The sequence below is a fragment of the Pristis pectinata genome, chromosome 18 (assembly GCF_009764475.1).
Source record: "Pristis pectinata isolate sPriPec2 chromosome 18, sPriPec2.1.pri, whole genome shotgun sequence".
Lineage (NCBI taxonomy): Eukaryota > Metazoa > Chordata > Chondrichthyes > Rhinopristiformes > Pristidae > Pristis > Pristis pectinata.
Genome location: NC_067422.1, coordinates 7,418,461 through 7,433,439, shown reverse-complemented (window position 1 = coordinate 7,433,439; position 14,979 = coordinate 7,418,461). Strand labels below are relative to the sequence as shown.

General features: G+C 40.7%; 1 protein-coding gene across 2 annotated transcripts in view; it reads left to right on the top strand.

Moving 5' to 3' along the window:
* The window catches only part of aspscr1 (ASPSCR1 tether for SLC2A4, UBX domain containing), a 193,471-nt gene that overhangs the window by 39,179 nt on the left and 139,313 nt on the right, over positions 1–14,979 (top strand). For both annotated transcript variants that reach the window (XM_052033268.1, XM_052033269.1), the window contains exon 4: positions 6,177–6,277. In XM_052033268.1, the coding sequence (XP_051889228.1) occupies positions 6,177–6,277 (101 nt within the window). The remainder of the gene's footprint in view (positions 1–6,176; positions 6,278–14,979) is intronic.

Genomic DNA, 14,979 nt, shown 5'->3' with positions numbered 1-14,979 from the left:
TGCGGGTGGTGGGGGCGGGGAAGGAATTTCTTCTCTGTCCTTAATGAACTCTCCTCCATTCTTGATCCACAATGGAGTGGGCCTTTGTGTTTAGATCATAGATAACCTTGACTGCATTAAGAAAGCTAGGCTCATTATAGTTATCAATGAGGCTGGGTCTGCTGCTCTCCTTCTACTGCCCTTCTTAAGATCATGGGTTTTCAGCTGGATCTCAGCCCTCAGCAGCAACAAAGAATCTGCTGGAGGAGCTCAGAGGGTCAAACAGCATCTGTGGTGGGGGAAGGAATTGTTGCCATTTCGATTCGAGTCCATGCATCAAGACATTTGGCTGCGATGTTATTTCTCCTACTAGGTGGCATGCAAGCCAAGATGTTCACCAACCCAACCTCAATGCAGATTGGTGTCAAGTGAGGTTGCATCTTTGTCCCAACTCTCTGATCTTTCATTTGGCAATGGTACATCTCTTCTCCTACAACCTGTCTGTTGGAGTGGAGCTAATCTGCAGAACAAATGTCCAACTTTGCAGCCTATATTGTCTCCAATCCAGAACCAAAGTCATTGCAACCCCAGCACTATACAAATAATTTTTTCTTGTGTGCATATTTGGAGGCTAAGCACCATATCATCAACTCCTTCACTCTATGAACATCTGCAACACAAAGTTTCTCTGCCAGCCTATCCCTACTGCACATCACCGCCCCTGACAGTGGAGGTCCACGATGAGACCCTGGAAAACATGGACCACTTCCCACAACTTGGATGACACAAGATCACAAGACAAGGGAACAGAAGCAGGCCATTCGGCCCATCGAGTATGCTCCAAGGAAAAGGGAAAAAGAATTGGGGAATGGGGGAAAAAAACCTATTCTAATCCCAATTTCCGGCCTTATCCCCATATCCCTTGATACCCTGACTATTTAGATATCTATCTATCTCTTCCTTGAACGCCCCCACTGATCTGGCCTCCACTGCTGTACGTGGCAAGGAGTTCCACAAATTCACCACCCTCTGGCTAAAGAAATTTCTCCACATCTCTGTTTTGAAACTGTACCCTCTAATTCTAAGATTGTGCCTTCTGGTCCTGGACTCACTCACCAAGGGAAACAGCCTAGCCACATCTACTCTGTCCTTTCCTATCAACATTTTAAATGTCGCTATGAGGTCCCCTCTCATTCTTCTGTACTCCAGCGAGTACAGTCCAAGAGCCGACAAATGCTCATCATACGTAAGCCCTTTCATTCCTGGAATCATCTTCATAAATCTCCTCTGAACCCTCTCCAACGTCAGCACATCCTTCCTAAGATGTGGGACCCAAAACTGCGCACAATATTCCAAATGAGGCCTCACTAGTGCCCCGTAGAGCCTCATCAACACTTCCTTACTTTTATATACTATACCTCTCGAAATGAATGCCAACATAGCATTCGCTTTCTTTACCACCGATCCGACCTGGTGGTTAACCTTTAAGGTATCCTGCACAAGTACCCCCAAGTCCCTTTGTACTTCCGTACTTTGAATTTTCTCTCCTAGATAATAATCTGCCCGCTTATTTCTGCTTCCAAAGTGTACAACTGCACATTTCTCAACATTGAATCTCATCTGCCATTTCCTTGCCCATTCTCCTAAACTGTCTAGGTCCCTCTGCAACCTTCCTATCTCCTTAATACTCCCTACTCCTCCATCTATCTTGGTGTCATCTGCAAACTTAGCCACGAAACCATTTATTCCATTATCCAAATCATTGACGTACAAGGTAAGAAGGAGCGGTCCCAACACCAACCCCTGCGGCACACCACTAGTAGCCGGTAACCAACCAGAACGAGATCCTTTTATTTCCACTCTTTGCTTCCTGCCAACCAGCCAATGCTCCACCCATTCTGCTATCCTACCCGTAATTCCATGACCTCTCATCTTATTAATCAGTCTCTTGTGAGGCACCTTATCGAAGGACTTTTGAAAGTCTAAATACACAACATCTACCGCCTCTCCCTTATCCACCCTACCTGTGATTTCTTCAAAAAACTCCAATAGGTTGGTCAGGCAGGATCTTCCCTTCACAAAACCATGTTGGCTAGGACCTATCTTGCCTTGCGCCTCTAGGTATTCCGTAACCCCATCCTTGAGGATAGATTCCAATAATTTTCCCACCACTGACGTCAGACTAATAAGTCTGTAATTTCCTTTATGCTGCCTCCTACCTTTCTTATACAACGGAACTACATTTGCGACCCTCCAGTCCTCCGGAACCATGCCGGAATCTATCGATTCCTGGAAAATTATCGCCAATGCCTCTGCTATCTCTAAAGCCACCTCCTTCAGAACCCGGGGATGCATCTCATCCAGTCTGGGAGATTTATCAGTCTTTAGCCCATTTAGTTTTCCTAGCACCTTCTCCCTAGTAATCTTAACTGAACTCAGTTCCATTTCGTGAGACTCCTGACTAACTGGCACATTGCTGATGTCCTCCACGGTGAAGACCGATGCAAAATATTCATTCAATTCCTCTGCCATCTCTCTGTCGTCCATTACAATACCTCCTGCACCGTTATCAATTGGTCCTATATCAACCCGTGTCTCTCTTTTACTCCTTATGTATTTAAAAAAACTCTTAGTATCCTTTCGAATGTTATCCACCAATTTCCTTTAATAATTCATCTTTTCTTTCCTAATGACCTTCTTAGTTTCTCTCTGCAGGTTTTTAAAAGCTTCCCAGTCTTTTGTTTTCCCACTAATTTTTGCTTCTTTGTACGCCGCCCCTTTGGCTTTTATTTTAGCCTTCACCTCTCTCGTTATCCACATTTGTGCCTTTTTTCCATTCAAAACCTTTTTTCTTGGAATATATCTATCCTGCATTTTCCTTATTTCCTGTAGAAATTCCTTCCATTTCTCCTCCGCCGTCCCTCCAGCTAGCTTACTCTTCCAATCAATTTGGGCCAACTCTTCTCTCATACCATTGTAATTTCCTTTGTTCCACTGAAATATCGATACACCAGTTATCAGCTTTTCCTTCTCAAACTTGAAACTGAACTCAATCATATTGTGATCACTGGTTCCCAGTGGTTCCTTTACCTTTAGTTCCCTAATCACCTCCGGTTCATTACACAGCACCCAATCCAAAACAGCCGATCCCCTGGCGGGCTCTTCAACAAGTTGCTCCAGAAAAACGTCCCTTAGACATTCCGCAAACTCACTCTCCTGAGTTCTACTGCCTTGCTGGATTTCCCAGTCCACCTTCATGTTAAAATCCCCCATAATTATCTTCACATTGTCAATCTGGCATGCTTTTTCTATCTCAAACTGCAACTTATCGTCCACTTCCTGACCGCTTTTAGGGGGCCTATATATGACTGCTACTATTGTCCTTTTACCCTTGCTATTTCTTAGCTCCACCCATAAGGATTCCGCCTCCTCTGACCCAATGTCTTTCCTTTCTATTGATTTTATATCACTACTAACCATCATGGCCACACCTCCCCCTCTGCCTACCCGCCTATCCTTCCTATACTCTGTGTACCCCTGGACATTCAGTTCCCAATCACATCCATCATAAAGCCATGACTCGGTGATTGCCACAATGTCGTATTTATTAACCTGTAGTTGTGCCACTAGGTCATCTACTTTATTCCTAGTGCTATGGGCATTTAAATATAGTATGTTTAGTCCGGTATCTGCTGTTGATTTTATTGTACTTCTATTGTTCAGCAGATTATCCTGACTTTCCACCTGTCTATCCTTCTTACCATCTTCACTACATACTATACCTCATCCCTTATCCTAACATTCTGTATCCTAACATCCTGATTTGTTGTACTTCTATTATTCAGCAAATTATCCTGACTTTTCACCTGCCTGTCCTTCTTGCCATCCTCATTGGACTTGTTTCTATAAACTTCCTCCCTTACCTTAGCATCTTGTAACCTAACATCCTGGTTTCCATCCCCCTGCCAGATCAGTTTAAACCCTCCCCTACAACTAAATTAAACATTCCCGCCAGGATATTGGACCCTTTGGAGTTTAGGTGCAACCCATCCTTAGCGAATAGGTCATGCCTCCCCCAAAAAAGGTCCCAATTATCCAAAAATCTGAAGCCCTGCCCCCTGCACCAGTCATTCAGCTACGCATTCATCTGCCAGAGCTTTCTATTCTTCCTATCATTGACACGTGGCACAGGTAGTAATCCTGAGATTATTACCCTTGAGGTCCTACTTCTCATCCTTCTCCCTAATGCCTTGTATTCCTCCTTCAGGACCTCTTCTCTTTTTCTACCTATGTCATTGGTACCTACATGTACCAAGACTTCTGGTTGCTCTCCCTCTCCCCTCAGAATATTCTGGACCCGGTCCGTGATATCCCGTACCCTGGCACCAGGGAGGCAACACACCATCCGAGACTCATTGTCGGTATTGCAGAATCTGCTATCTGTACCCCTTACTATAGAATCCCCAATAACCACTGCATTTCGCTTCCTCCACTGGACCACAGTACCAGGCATGGTGCCAAGGTCCCGGTTGCTGAGGTCTTCCTCTATCAGGTCATCCTCTCCAACCGAATCTAAAATGAGATATCGGTTTTTGAGGGGGACCGCCACTGAGGTGCTGTCTACAAACTCTTTATAACTCCTGTCTATCTCCTGCTCGCTCTCCCTAACCAACCGAAGGTCATTGAGCTGCAGTTCCAGACTCTCAATCCGTTCCTTGAGGAGCTGCATCTCGGTGCACTTTGCGCAGATGTAGTTATCGGGGAGTCTGGTAGTTTCCCAGGGTCCCCACATCTGACACTCCAAATATCTGACACCTTGGTGCAGGCAGATCTTTAGTGCTCCAGCACAACCTTTGGCCATCTGAGGAAAATGGAGTTTGAAGGAGAAGACCTGAAACCCAGCACAGAACTCTTGGTTTCATATTTTCTTGTTCATATTGTCAGTGATCACTCCTCCTACTCACTTCTGGGACGAGGACTATGTACAGCAGGATTCTCAAAACACTGGAGAGGCACGATCAGTGCTGTATCTGCTACACCATCAAATTCACTGGAAGGCTAAACAAACTGAGGTCAGTGTCATCTCCTCGGCCAAAGCCCCCAGCATTAAAGTTCTAGTGACTCTCAGTTGGCTCCAGTGAGTCACCTGTGTTGTCACATGACTCCCCAAACAGATGATCTGTTCCATGCTCAATCATGGCAAGAGATTACCAGGTGGACCAAGGAAAAGATTCAAGGATATTTTCACAGTCAGTTTGGGGGGAAAAAAGTGTAACATCCCCACTCACATGGGAATCTCTGCCTCATTACTACTCAAAGTGGACTGAGAAGATCATTTGGGTTGGCACTGATAATCTTCACTTCCTTTGTCAGGAACACAAAGAAGCCCAGCATAAAAGATGGAATGAGTGCACTACTTACCAAGCTACCTACCCAAACAACCACTGCCTTCACCCCTCCCACCCTCCTACCACCCCCCACCCCCGCACGACCCTACGACCCGACAGAGTGTTTAGGAATAAAAGGGTATGGACCCAGGACCTTCTGCAATAAGCACCGATACCTCACATCTTTTCAATAATTTGGTCTATACCTTTTCATCTTGTCCAAACAATGATACTACATTAGTAGCCTTGTTGTCCTGCAGCATATTCTCTGTAGCCATTCTCTCAATAGCCTGGAACACACTTGATCTAAGCCTGGCAACTAATCTGCTTTCAAAGATATCATCCCTCTTATTCCTTTGAAGTAACTTGGCATATATGATGTTGGAACTGTGGCAAAAGATTTCACAAATAGCAATGAGAAGAGCAGTTGATCTGTTCTAAGTTGTTGGTTTGGGGAGAAATGTTGGCTGGAGCATAGGAAGAGTTGCCTTTTGTTTTAATGGTGACCTGTAAATTTTTTACAATGTAGCTGCACAAATTGACAAAGTCTTTACCTAATAGCTCCACACTGTGTAACCCTTTTTCATCACTGCACTGTAGTATTTGCTCATGTGCTCATAGGTGAATTCTCTACCAATTGAACCAAACATTTTATATATGTAAATTTTTAACAGAATTGAGAAAGGAGAAAAAAATGTCCCCCATATTCTATAATTCTCAATATAATGTTTTAATCAAAATCATAATAAACTTATTTGTATGTTCTGATCTAATTTAGTATTTGACATTTTTGTTACTGATTTTTCTTAGGTTCGTATTGCTTTGCAGCTGGAAGATGGATCCAGACTTCAACATCTCTTTCCATCTAGTTTGACGCTGTGGGATCTTCTTCATCACTTTCCTCCGACCAGGTGAATCCTGTTTATTTTACCCACGTTCAACTTGGAGCAGAACAGTTTTCCTGTTCCTTTACATTTGCTGTAAAAGTTTAATAGTTTTTATTTTGATTTGTGATTCATTCCTTCCTCATTCCAGGGTTCCTTGTCATAATTGAGAAAATAATTTGTTGTTTCAAGTCATTGTGCACATGATTAAAAACGTATTCCTGTATTTGAACTACTCAATTCTTTCATAGGACAATAAACATAATGGTGAAAATACAAATTTTTGTTCAGAATTCGAAGCTGAATTTCAAACTTGGCAAATATTAATTTCCTTGCCACATTATCTTTCAATGTTTTACTGACCATTAGTCTTTAAGTATCTTGGAGAGTTTCTTTTAGAGACAGAATGTAATTGTATAGATGATAATTATGTAGTTCAAATGGAGTCGTATCCACCAAACAGTAGGATTAGTATGCGTTTTTGACCTCTCCTGCAAGCTGCTTCACTTGTAAGCAACAGTTAACAAGTTTCTTGCAAGTAACTTAGAAGTTTCCTCACTTGTAAGCAATAGTTTTCTGTTTGACTTGGATGCTACCATTTTGTTTTTTCCTCTTTGATGATGCAAAGTGGGATGGCCGTGTGTGCTGTGAGAAGCATGCAGAGAAGCTTCAGGGAGATGTACATAGCTTCAGTGAGTGGGCAAAGGCATTGCAGATGGAATATAATTTGGAAAAATATGAGGTCATCCACTTTGGTAGAAAAAAATAGAAAGACAAAGTACTTTTTAAATGATGGGAGATTGAAAGGTGTTGGTGTTCTGAAGGACTCAAGTATCGTAAATGAATCACTGAAAGTTAACATGTTGGTGAAGCAAGCAATTGGGAAGGCAAACTCATGCTAATTAATCTTTATTAGCATGCAGATTGCACTATTATTATTTTTGCCTTGGATCGTGCATCGAGAAAGTTCATGCAACCTGGACTGATCAGTTTTTTAAAATTTCTCAACACAAACATTGAAAAAGTTTTTATCTTTTAAAAAAAAATTAAAAGCACAAGGTAATTTTGTCTTCCTTTACACAGTGGGTGCCTGACCCGAATGCTTCTAGCATTTACCGTTTTTATTTTAGAACAACAGTATGTTGCCCTTCGTTGCAAGAGGATTTGAGTAGTTTAATTGTGTTGCTTAAATATGTCAGACCTTAGCAAGGCTACCCCTGGAATATTGTATAGAGATCTGGTCTTCCGCTCTAAGGAAGGATATATGTCATGGAGAGAGTTTCACAAATAATTCCTAGGATGGAGGAATTAGTGTATGAGGAGAGATTAAGCAGACTGGGGCTAAATTCTAATGTAAATGAAGGAGAGGTGACCTCATTGAAACACACAAAATTCTTACAGGGCAGAATGCAGGGATGATGTTTCCCTTGTCTGTGGTGTCTAGTACCAGGAATCACTTTAATGAGTCAGTGATTCATGTCAGAGATGAGAAAAAATTCTTCACGCAGAGGGTGGTGAATCTTTGGAATTCTTCCCCTAAGAGGCACGTGGTGATTCAGTTGTTGAGTTTATTCAGGAAAGAGAACGAGAGATTTACAGATAGTAAACAAATTGAGGAGTTTGGGTTTAGTGCAGGAAAGTGGTGCTGAAGTCAAAGATCAGCCACTATTTATCGGATGGCTGAGGAGGCACACAGCTGAATGACCAGCTCCTGCATCAGTTTCTTATGTTTTTATGCTGTGTTGATCAGTTCAAATTTGGCATCATTTTTCAAAACTGCTTTTATCTGCAAAAGTGAAAGCAGAAAGTGCTGTAAGTGCTCAGATGAGGACGTTAACTTAAACTCTGTTTCTCTCTCTGTTGGTGCTGCCCGACCTGAGTATTTCCAGCAATTCTTGTTATTCCAGAGTTCCAGCGTCTTTGTTGTTAATCCACAAAAGTCTTTTGCAGTTTAAAAATTAACCCCCTGTGTTATTCATTTGAAATGTTCTGGTATAAAATGCTCCAATATTGCCGATTTTTCTTCCATCTTAGACTCTGCTTCCCTACCCCCTCCCCTCCCCTCCCAAAAGCATGTTCCATCATTTCATCCAAATCGGTGGTGTTTTTTATTTAGCCTTGAGAATGAATTGCGTCATTGTGTTTAAATTTGGGGGCCATCATAATTGAAGTGCGCACTGAAGTATTTCCCTCAGTTGGAAGGATAAAACCTGACCAATTTTATCTCTGGTTAATCCCAGAAGTGGTGAAGCCAATTCCAACCACAGTGGCTGACATTGCTGAACGTAGACTGGTGATTAAACATTGGAATGTTTTGGTCTGTAAGGCTCAACTTATCATTGCATAAATCAGATGAAACATTGGAAAACTAAATTTTAAAAATACTATTGTTAATTTTTTAGAAATCTGATATCTGCGATTCTAAATTTTTAAAACTTTTCCAGTGCTTGATTTGCAAAATTAAAAAAAGAACAGTTCAAACTGCATGAACTTTTTCTTGATGTATAATCTAAGATAAGAAAGAATAGTACAGCCTATCTTAAAGTTAATCAGAATGAGTGTCATGTTTTTCTAAATGTTTTATCCTCTCAGTGTTGAAAAATCAAATTGATTTGCCCTCACATATTATGTAAATATAGCTTGAGGTTGGCACAAAATGATTTTACTGTGATTTGTCAATGTCCTGGATTGGAATTCCTGGTATTGAGAACCATAAGTTTCCATTCCAAGGATGAGCATGCTTTAGGTAGGAACTCTGATGCTTTGTTTTTGTGACTGAAGTTTTCTCTTTTCTGGTTTCCTACCAATGTTAGAGGGATATGGGCCAAATGCGGGTAAAGGGCACTCACTTGGATGGGCGTCTTGGTTGGCGTGGACAAGTTGGGCCAAAGGGTCTGTTTCCATGCTGTATTATTCTATGACTCTATAACAGTGTTTGAATATTGGGACGAGTGCTTACTTTAGCAATGCATGCATCTAGTATTCTAATTCTGGATAACTGAGGGACTTCTATATTATTGCCAAGGTACCTATGTTATTCCACTTTATATTTATATTTTTATATTGGATATTGATTTTCTAGAAGTCAGTTTTGAGCAGTGTCTTGCTGCAGCTCAGTTGACCCTGTAATGGATTTTTATGGAGGCCTGCCACTCACAGCCCCGTCACTGTATTAACGAGCTGGGTTGTTCAATATCACCAGTGTCATTGACATTTTAGTCCCTATATCATGCAGATACCTTTGCTAAAATCTTGGAATCCTTTCTTCCTTTGCTTGGAAATCATAAACTTTGTGCAGATATTGATACAGATACATATGAGTTGATGTACCGCCACTTTTGCTTGGTTGTGGGTGCTTTGTAGCAAATTTGGCATATGAGATGAAAAAAGTAGTCTTGGAAGATCTTCGGAATATGATAGAGAAGCTGCAAAAGTGGAATGTCGAGTAATCTTCTATATGACTTAAAAAAATTGGGATGCAGAATAATTAATTGTACTTTTCAGAGGAGAAAGTTAGATCATACACTTAAAAGTAGGAGTTGCAGGAAGTATTCAAGGCCTAAAAGGCTGATTAGAAATTATTGAAAAGGAAGTCTTCAAAACCTTTTGGTACTTAACCACATCCTTATCATTAACTTCAAGGGGGCTTAGTGTGGTTAAGGAGTGATGAAAGATTTGCAGCAAAAAAATCCATACCTTGTCCTTTATCTGCTAGGGCAGGTAGAAGACTGTTCATTGAAAACATTAAATAGAAAACAGGTGCAAACTAACATTTTTGACATGTATCTTCCTTTACTAAATGAAAAAATAGACAAAGTGCACCTATAGTACACACTAATACTTTTCTGTTTTCAGCAATACTTTGTGAAGTAGATGTTATTGTGTGTGTGCATGTGTGTATCTACCTTCACCTAGTGGTTCAGCCGATGAAACTTACCATACAATGGTTCTACAGAGCTTTTGGTGGAAGTTATTTTAACTGCTTTGTTAGCAGAAGCATAAATATTAAAGTGTGGTTATAATAGGTCCAAATTACTTGTATTTTCATTTTTCTGTTTGGAGGGAAAAAAGCTTAAATTTTCAATGCAAAGATTTCAATTTTTTGTTCTTTAGACTGAATTATATTGTTAACTCAATTTGCTTGGGTGTGCCACTAAAATAACTTGTGCAGTTAAATGGAAACTTGTCTGGATCCTGAAAAGATTCCCTTTCTCATGTAGAAATTAATGAATACTATTGGAGTTAAGAGTAGAAAGCATTTTTTTTCAGCGTATTCTATGCCAAAGGCTTTTTCTGCATTCAGGATCAGTATAAAGTGTTTCATTTCCTTATGCTGCCATCTGATCTTGGCAAGTTTCATCATCTCAAATGAACAAGAGAAGTACAGAATTGTGCAGAGAGAAGGAAAAAAAGTACTATTTTATAGATTCTATTTTGGGTTTTATATGAAAAGTGTAATTTGAATTTGATGATGGTGGCGTGGCTTTTGACGGAGGTTACTGTTGATTAATTGTAGCTGTGAGCCTGCAGTTTAAGAATATGCTTGTTATGGATGTATGCAGCATTGTGACTTAGGGTAACTTTCTTGCTTTGCGATGGCCAGAGGCACATTTATCATGTTTATTCAGGACATTGGATTTTGGAGGATCGAGTGGGCCAAGAAGATGGCAAGCATGCTTAAAAATTATATTCCAACCACAGGAAAGCTGCAGATTAAAGAAATCAATGGAGCTAAGTTTCTTGTTAATATTATATTTACTATAGGTGTATTGCGCCTATTTTTCCATTCAGTAAAGGAAGATATATGTCAAAAATGTTAGTTTGCACCTGTTTTCTATTTAATGCTTTATGAACAGGGTTTCAAGAATGCAGTAATATGGCATTGCCAGCTGTCTAATTCTTTCTGGGTTTGGATATCCTTTTAAAATTCCTTTATTTTGAATCAAAATAATGAACTGTGTACAGTATTAAAGATTTAAGAATCCATGCACTCCATGAAGTTCTTCTATAGAAGGCATAATGAAAAGGCAGATGATTTTTATAACCAGTGGAACTAAGCTAGTAAAATGCTGTACATTTTTGTCTTTAATCATTGACTAGGTTCACTTGCATTAGATTACTACCGCTGTGGGTAGACTGCTAGATAACTGAACTCTGATCTGATTTGCTAATTTTCTTTGGAACCCAATATGCAACAGCATGCAGAAGAACTCTGAAAATTATATTTTTATGTGAATGGCAAGAACCATTTCAATGTACATCATGGTGTTGATATGATATTGACACTGGTCTTGAATAGCATTCATTTTAAAATGTCAACAGCTTGGTGTCTTTGTGTTGCACAATGGAGCAAAATACCATCCTGAAAATAACACTATGCTTGGCGGCTTAAATTTAAAACTGCAAAAGAATTGCAAAAGTAAGCATAAACCTACTAAAAGCAAAAAGACTGCCTTAGTTGTCTACACCTGTACAGATGAAGAAATTATGTGGTGTCAAAATGAGCACAGGTGTACCTTTAACTTGAGTTTCTACAAAAAGCATATTGGTAATGTAGACTGTCTTGGGTTTGCTTTCTGGTCCAAGATGAGTTAGTTGCAATGGTGTTTGTGTTGTTAGACTTTCCTGCTTGTGATTTAGAAAGGCCTGTTGGAAATCGTGTGGTAGCTTGTGTGAAGCAACTACTCCATGTTAAAAGAATTCACTCACAGCCATTTTCCACTCCCGAGAACTGAGATGGGAGCAAGTCATCCTTGATCCTGAGTAACTGCCAAGGAAGAAGATGTATACCTTACAGCTATGGATAAGATCTGATTCTGCTGTTTTGTAGGGTGCCAAGCACCCTGCTAATACTTGGTATTAAGATTCTAAAAGTAAAAAATAGCTATGGAGAGTTCAATGTGTTGGTGGTGCTGCATAACAACAAGGAGTAAAAACTTCTGAAAGCAAAGGATAAAAAGTTTAGTAAAAAGAAAATAAATGGTGCAATTGGTTCAGGAAGAGACCAGTGCGAGTATCAAATGGGTCTTATTTTTGGAGCAAGTATTGATGTATCCAGTATTTGCATCAGAAGCAGCCATTGGGTACATTGCAATGAACTAGAAATAGAGGACGAGAAGTGTCTGAAATCAAGGATTTGGTGGATTGTATGTATGGTCTGAAGGCCAATGTTGAAGAAGTACAGTATTGAAGCATAGCGGTTAGCATATAATGCTATTACAGCTCCAGCGATCGGGGTTCAATTCCTGCCGCTGCCTGTAAGGAGTTTGCATGTTCTCCCCGTGACTGCGTGGTTTCCTCTGGGTGCTCTAGTTTCCTCTCGCATTCCAAAGATGTATGGGTTATTAGGTTAACGTGTGTGTAATTTGGGTGGCACGGGCTCGTTGGGCTGGGAGGGCCTGTTACTCTGCTGCATAAATAAAGTTTTGAAGTCTTAAACAGCACTCTTCTAATTTTCTTTTTTATCCAATTGTGTCTAGAAAATCATCAGAAATAGTTTTGCTTTCCATGTCTGGACAGTTACCTCTGTTTCCCAAGGATCTAACCTTGCCTCCTTGAATTCCCCACTTACATGCTATTCATCTGAAAGCAATTCATAAGTTTCCACAGACAAGCCTATCTCTATCTTGCCACCTTCCTCAACCCTTCCACTATCTGTAAATTTTGACACCGCTCGTTTGACACCCAATATTGGTTGAGTAGAATTTTTTAATTAAGTATTACAAAGACCGAAGCCTTTGTCTCCTGGTCCCAACACAGAGATGTTTCCCCAGGCATCAACTTCTGTTTTCCTGGAAGTGATCTGAAGGTGACCTGGACTGCTGGCAACCTTGTGTCCTTGTTGACCTTAAAGCCAATGTGTGACCATGTAAGCTATTTAAACAATGCAATAGAAAGCAAAGTATCCAAGTTTGCCTCCGATGCAGAAAGGAATTACTAAGTGCAGTTCATGTGAAAGCTTTAAATTACATGGAGAAAATTCATGAAAAGGGCAAAACAGCACCAAATGTACTATGTATGCAAATGTGGTATCAGCCACTTTGGATCTAAAAAGGATAAAGTGTATTACTGGATCAAAATCTAGAAACAGTGGAGGTCCAGAATTTCTGATTCAAGTATTTGATCATTTGAATGTCTTAGCTGGCCTCTTTATATCCAGAGGAAAACAAAGCGGTCAGTGTACCTCAAACAGTTTTGGTCACCAAGCATTGGAAAAGATGTAATGGCCAGGCAGGTAGTACATCATGTCATTTAGCAAAACAAAATCTGGACACAAAATATGGGAGAGGGTTGCACAAACTAGGGTTGTATTTCTGGGAATTCAATTTCTGTCTACCCTATTTCTGCTGGTTGGTCATCTATGTAGCATGGAAATTGTGTGGTATAAATCTATGGCCCCGTGTATTCCCACACATGGAGTGTGCACCACTCCTCATGGCGAGAGACAGGTTAGTAAATCGAAGACACCCTTCTCAGGGACACTAAATCCAACATTTGTAGAGTCCGAGTCCAGTCACCCAAAAGATATAGGAGCAGAATTAGACCATTTAGCCCATCGAGTCTGCTTCGCCATTCAATCATGGCTGAATTTTTTTTTCTCCCAATCCGATTTTCCTGCCTTCTCCCCGTAAGCCTTAACCCCCTTACCAATCAAGAATTTATCAATCTCTGCCTTAAATAAGCCAAATAACTTGGCTTCCACAGCCCTCTGTGGCAACACATTCCAGAGATTCCTCCTCATCTCAATTTTAAAGGGATGTCCCTTTATTCTGAGGCTGTGCCCTTGGATCCCAGACTGTCCTACGACTGGAAACATCCTCACCACGTCCACTTTATCCAGGACTTATTAAATGGTGGGGCAGGCTTGAGAGGCTGAGTGGCCTGCTTCTGCTCCTATTTTATGTTCTGATGAATGCAGTGTTACACGTTCAGAGAGGGGTAAGTCAGAGTGGGTAGAAAGAATAGAGAAAAAAAATTTCATGAACGGTTCATGATGGAAAGATCTTGGGATGGTAAGAGAGCAGAGGTAGGGATCCAGATAAACTGAGACTTCTGGAGGCAGGAAACGGATCCAATGCACAAGGTGACTTCCAGCAAAAGCAGTGGTCTTGGAAATGAAGAGTGCAGAAGAAGGCCTCATTGTCATGTTGAGCTCAAAATTCGGTTGGAACTTGGTGGAATGAAACTGTGGCCCCTTCTGAGTGATTGCACATACTCAATGAGGAGAAGATCAGAATGAAAAGTGAAAATATGGCAAAATATTAGAATTGGTTTATTATTGTCACTTGTACTGAAGTACAGTGAAAAACTCGTCTTGCATACCATTCATACAGATCAATTCATTACACAGTGCACCGAGGTAGTACAAAGTAAAACAATACAGAATGCAGAATAAAGTATCACAGCTACAGAGAAAGTGCAGTGCAGGTAGACAGTAAGGTGCAAGGTCATAACAAGGTAGATTGTGAGGTCAAGGATCTATCTTATCATATTAGGGAACCATTCAATAGTCTTATTGCAGTGGGATAGAAGCTGTCCTTGAACCTGGTGGTATGTGCTTTAGGGCTTTTGTATCTTCTGCCCGATGGGAGAGAGAAGAGAGAATGCTTGGGGCTGGGTGGGGTCTTTGATTATGTTGGTAGTTTTTCTGAGACAGCAAGATGTGTAAGCAGAATCCATGGGGAGGAGGCTGGTTTTCGTGATGTGCTGAGTTGTGTCCACAACTCTCT